The sequence below is a fragment of the Oryctolagus cuniculus genome, chromosome 1 (assembly GCF_051225735.1).
Source record: "Oryctolagus cuniculus isolate XC-2025 breed Fujian yellow rabbit chromosome 1, ASM5122573v1, whole genome shotgun sequence".
NCBI lineage: Eukaryota > Metazoa > Chordata > Mammalia > Lagomorpha > Leporidae > Oryctolagus > Oryctolagus cuniculus.
Window position 1 is genome coordinate 116,369,547 of NC_142867.1, and position 4,313 is coordinate 116,373,859.

Consider the following 4,313-nt stretch of genomic DNA (forward strand, 5'->3'; position numbering starts at 1 on the left):
GGCCTCTGAATCACACTGATAACAAGGACATGAGCCAAAAATGTTTGTGGGAAGTGCAATACTGGAAAGAGAGATCTAACCAAGAAGAGCAGAAAACAGGACACTGGAATAAAACAAAGACCACAGGCAACATGGAAGACATGTTTCTTTGATGGCATGCCCAGTTGGATTAGGGGAATGTGGGAAAATTAAATACATTCTGGGAGTGGTCAGTGTATTTGTGATATTTGGGATAGATTAAAGGAATGCATGGGAAAACCCATGAGATAAAAGCAGAAAACTGTACATGAGTGCCCTCGAACACTCTTGATATTTTTGTGTAGTCTCTGTGACTACACTGTACCTGTGCATGCTAATTGATGCGAGAGGGCAGGAAAGGAAGACTCTGATGTTTTGGTAATGGGCACAGGGCAACAGGACACTGTTTTGCAGATGATTGCCCATCTCCATCCCTGAGGATGGCAGAAGAGCAGATCCAAAAAAATATATATTCTGTGGAATTTGAAACCTGCTCAGAGCTCAAGTTGCCAAAGAAGATGTCCTTGTCCTAATAAAGCAATAATGATTGTGATCAAAATGACTCAAGTGACCTCTTGAAAAGCCAAGGAGTAACGCAGATCCTGAGCTCAGCAACAAGAGAAAATGCTGACTCAGATGTCTGAGCAGATTCCCATACAATCTCTGGACACATGTGAGGAGGTGGAGGGGGTTTTGTGAGCTGCTCAACATTCAGAGAACCATGGTTAGATTTCTCAGAGTTAAGGACATGGTAGATCCCAGATCAGGCAAGTCAAAGAAGTGCAACATCTTTGCCCTCTCCTGAAGAGAGGTGTGTTTGTAGACAGGAAGTGCTGTTTGGGTGCCTCCATGAGGAACACAGATATCTGGGTGTTTGGCGTTTCAATATGGCAGCAGTTGAGCATCATGAAATTCTCAGTGGCTTGGTGAGAGGTAGGCTTATCCCATAGGACGGCCAAAAATTCAGAAGATGGAAACACTTCAGGGAGGTCTGCTGTTAACCAACACCTACATGTGCTGAAGTATAAGAAGAATAAACCTGCCACTTGGGCATCAACTTACAGTTGGATGAAAAATAAAGTGATCATGTAAATACACATATTTTCCTGAAATGTGTTCTGAGCCACACTAGTGTACAGTATGACTTGAAAATAAGTATGGGGAAGATCTATTATCACATAAGTTTGGAAAAGACTGTCTTGTGGAGTCCTCTAGGAAGACTGAGCCATCCTTTGGTTAAGTTAACTCTGTGTAAATCATACAGTGTTTGGTCACTTATTTCATATGCCTATTAGCAACTCCTCAGGACTAAAATTCTGTGGAACACTCTTGGAAACCTTGACATAACTGACCTGTTCACAGGAAGTTCTGGAGATGGGGTCAGCCTAGGTAACTGTGTCATCAACAAAAGTATCTTCACCCCCAGCCTCCTCTTTATACACCTCTTGAACTGATTTGCTTTAGACCCCAGCATGGTCTGGGTCTTGTCTTCAGCATTAATCTTGCCTCTCACTCTGGAGTGAAAGGACTTAGTCATTTTCTGAAGGAACTGGAGAGACTGGTGGGCATAGGAACATGTGTTGATTGTTCATATAATCTACAAGCAAGGTAGATGTTCTTAATGACTGTTTTTTTTCTGGGTGCTTATTTTTTGGTTTTCATCATACAAAGTCAGTGTTTTCATAATTAGAAATATTTTGGCTCTGGGGAGTTGGAGATAAGTGGGATTCTCTCTGTCTAATGTGACTCTTTCCCTCTCATCTTCACAGAATTATCAAAGGAGGCTGACTATGAGAAACCATTCCACAGTGACTGTCTTTCTCCTTTCAGGCCTCACTGAACAACCAGAGCTTCAGCTGCCCTTTTTCTACCTCTTCCTAGGGATTTATGTAGTTACCACTGTGGGAAACCTTGGCATGGTCACCATTATTAGGTTGCACTCCCAACTTCACACTCCCATGTGCTATTTCCTCAGCAGTTTATCTTTTTTCGATTTCTGCTATTCTTCTGTCATCACTCCCAAAATGCTGGCTGGGTTTTTATATGGAGATAAAGCCATCTCCTTTTCTGGATGCATGGCTCAGCTGTTTTTCTTCTGCATTTTTGTCATTTCTGAATGCTACATGCTGGCAGCCATGGCCTGTGATCGCTATGTTGCCATCTGTCGCTCACTGCTCTGCAACAGCATCATGTCCCTGTTGGTCTGTTCTCTGCTGGTGGCTGCTGTCTTCTCAGTAGGTTTCACTGATGCTATGATTCATGGTGGCTGTATATTAAGGTTGTCTTTCTGTGGACCAAACATCATTAAACATTACTTCTGTGACAAAGTCCCCCTCATTAAACTCTCTTGTTCGAGCACTTACATAGATGAACTTCTGATTTTCATCATTGGGGGATTTAACATGGTAACCACCAGCCTGACAATCATCATTTTCTATGCTTTTATCCTCACCAGCATCCTCTGTATTCATTCAAAAGATGGCAGGTCCAAAGCCTTTAGCACCTGCAGTTCCCACCTGCTGGCTGTTCTTATGTTTTATGGGTCTCTCATGTCCATGGATCTCAAACCTGCTTCTAGCAGTTCACTAGTCCAGGAGAAGGTGTCCTCAGTATTTTACACCACGGTAATTCCCGTATTGAACCCCCTGATTTATAGTCTGAGGAACCAGGAAGTGAAAAATGCACTGACAAAACTTTTAAGAAGAAAAATATCTTCATAAGGAATGTGTTCTTTATTAATATTCATTGATATATTCATACCCATGTTTATATGTATGTGGACATAAATATATACAATATATGAGGATATTTCAATAAATTTATGGAAAATGGAATTGAACATTTATTTTGGTTAAAAAATTGAAATTCATGCATAGAGCAGCTTTCAAAAAGTTGATGGGTGTTAATATGAAAAAAACTATATATTTCCAAGATTATTTGCACTAAACTAAACTTATAATTCTATCCACACCCTTGTGTGTATTTTGAGATAACAAAATATATGCACAAGATACAACCAAGATGCTGGAACAGGGAGGGAGCTTACTGGTCTTATCCAAGGGAAGATAGTTAAAACTTGGAGAGAGTCCAATCTCAGGGAAGAGTTAGGTAGAAAATGGCAGAGGTAATTCCATGCAAATTAGTGGAACACTGTGGACCTACAGGGAGGGTGTGGAAGTGCACTACTCAGGACCCTAGCAGCAAAGAGCCTAAGCACCAGCTTTGGGGAGTGAGGTGAGACCAGACTTCAGCAGCCCATGTCAGTGGTGATGAAGCTGTGGGAAGAGCCTGGCATGAGTTGGGCTTGGAGCCTTGTGCAGGGCAGTGTACCTGCCAACCCAGAGGGAAAAAAAGTAGGAACATGTTTCTCTCTCTATGACAACTGAGCACCAACATCCTGTAACTATCTGAGACAGAGCAGGCACCATTTTGGACATACGTAAATGTACACCAGCTAATGTCCATGAGCCCAGCATCCAGCTGAGCAGAAACACCTGAGTATGGCTGGGAGGAATGACAGGGCTGGGCGCTCGGGACTGTGGGAGCCTTGTGTGTTGGGACTGCGAAAACACTGTGGTTTTGTGTGAGGGCCCTGGGAGTGCCTGGGCCTTTGGGCAGTCACTGTGGCTGGCTCCACACATTCTGGGCTCCCTGATTCCTTGGTGAGGGTCCTTGCTGTGGGAGCTGTGCTCACACCAAGGACTGCATGGATCCTTTGTGTGGTTCTTGTGGCCGTGCGAATGAATACTGTACACACTGGGGCTAGCGGTCAGGCATCGGTCTCCTTGGAGGAGAGGAGGTGAGCATGAGACTTTGCCAACAGAGCAGATTAATCCTTCCCTCTGATGAAAAAGAAGAAAATATTTACCAACCCAATTTGCATGTCACCTTGAACAATCTCCTCACCCTGAAGCACTGAACAGAGCTCCCTGGCCACACCCAGAACTGAAAAAGCAGATACTCCACTAATCCACAGAGGCATAGTCCAGAGATAAAAAGCCATCACAGGGGAAAAAAACAAAAAAACAAAAACAACCACCAAGTATCTCCACGAATGCCCAAAAATAAATGCAGCAGCTCAAGAGACAGGAATATGGAAGACAACAGGATGCCTCCAAAGGAACACAGCAATCCTTTAATACTAGAATGAGAAAATGAAGAGATTGAAGAAATTCTGGAAATGGAATTCAAAAAATTGATCATAGGATTACTTAGAAGTAATCAGAAGCAAATTTACAAATTAAAGAAATCCATACATGGCATGAATGAATATTTTTCCCATGAAATTGAGATTT

General features: G+C 42.7%; 1 protein-coding gene across 1 annotated transcript; it reads left to right on the forward strand.

Annotated features, from left to right (window-relative positions):
• Nucleotides 1-1,759: 1,759 nt before the first annotated feature.
• On the forward strand, nt 1,760-2,738 carry OR8D4 (olfactory receptor family 8 subfamily D member 4). Its single transcript, XM_089304102.1, has one exon. It carries the CDS (start codon nt 1,809-1,811, stop codon nt 2,736-2,738), a length of 930 nt encoding a protein of 309 aa, XP_089160228.1. The 5' UTR covers nt 1,760-1,808.
• The last annotated feature ends 1,575 nt before the right edge of the window (nt 2,739-4,313 follow it).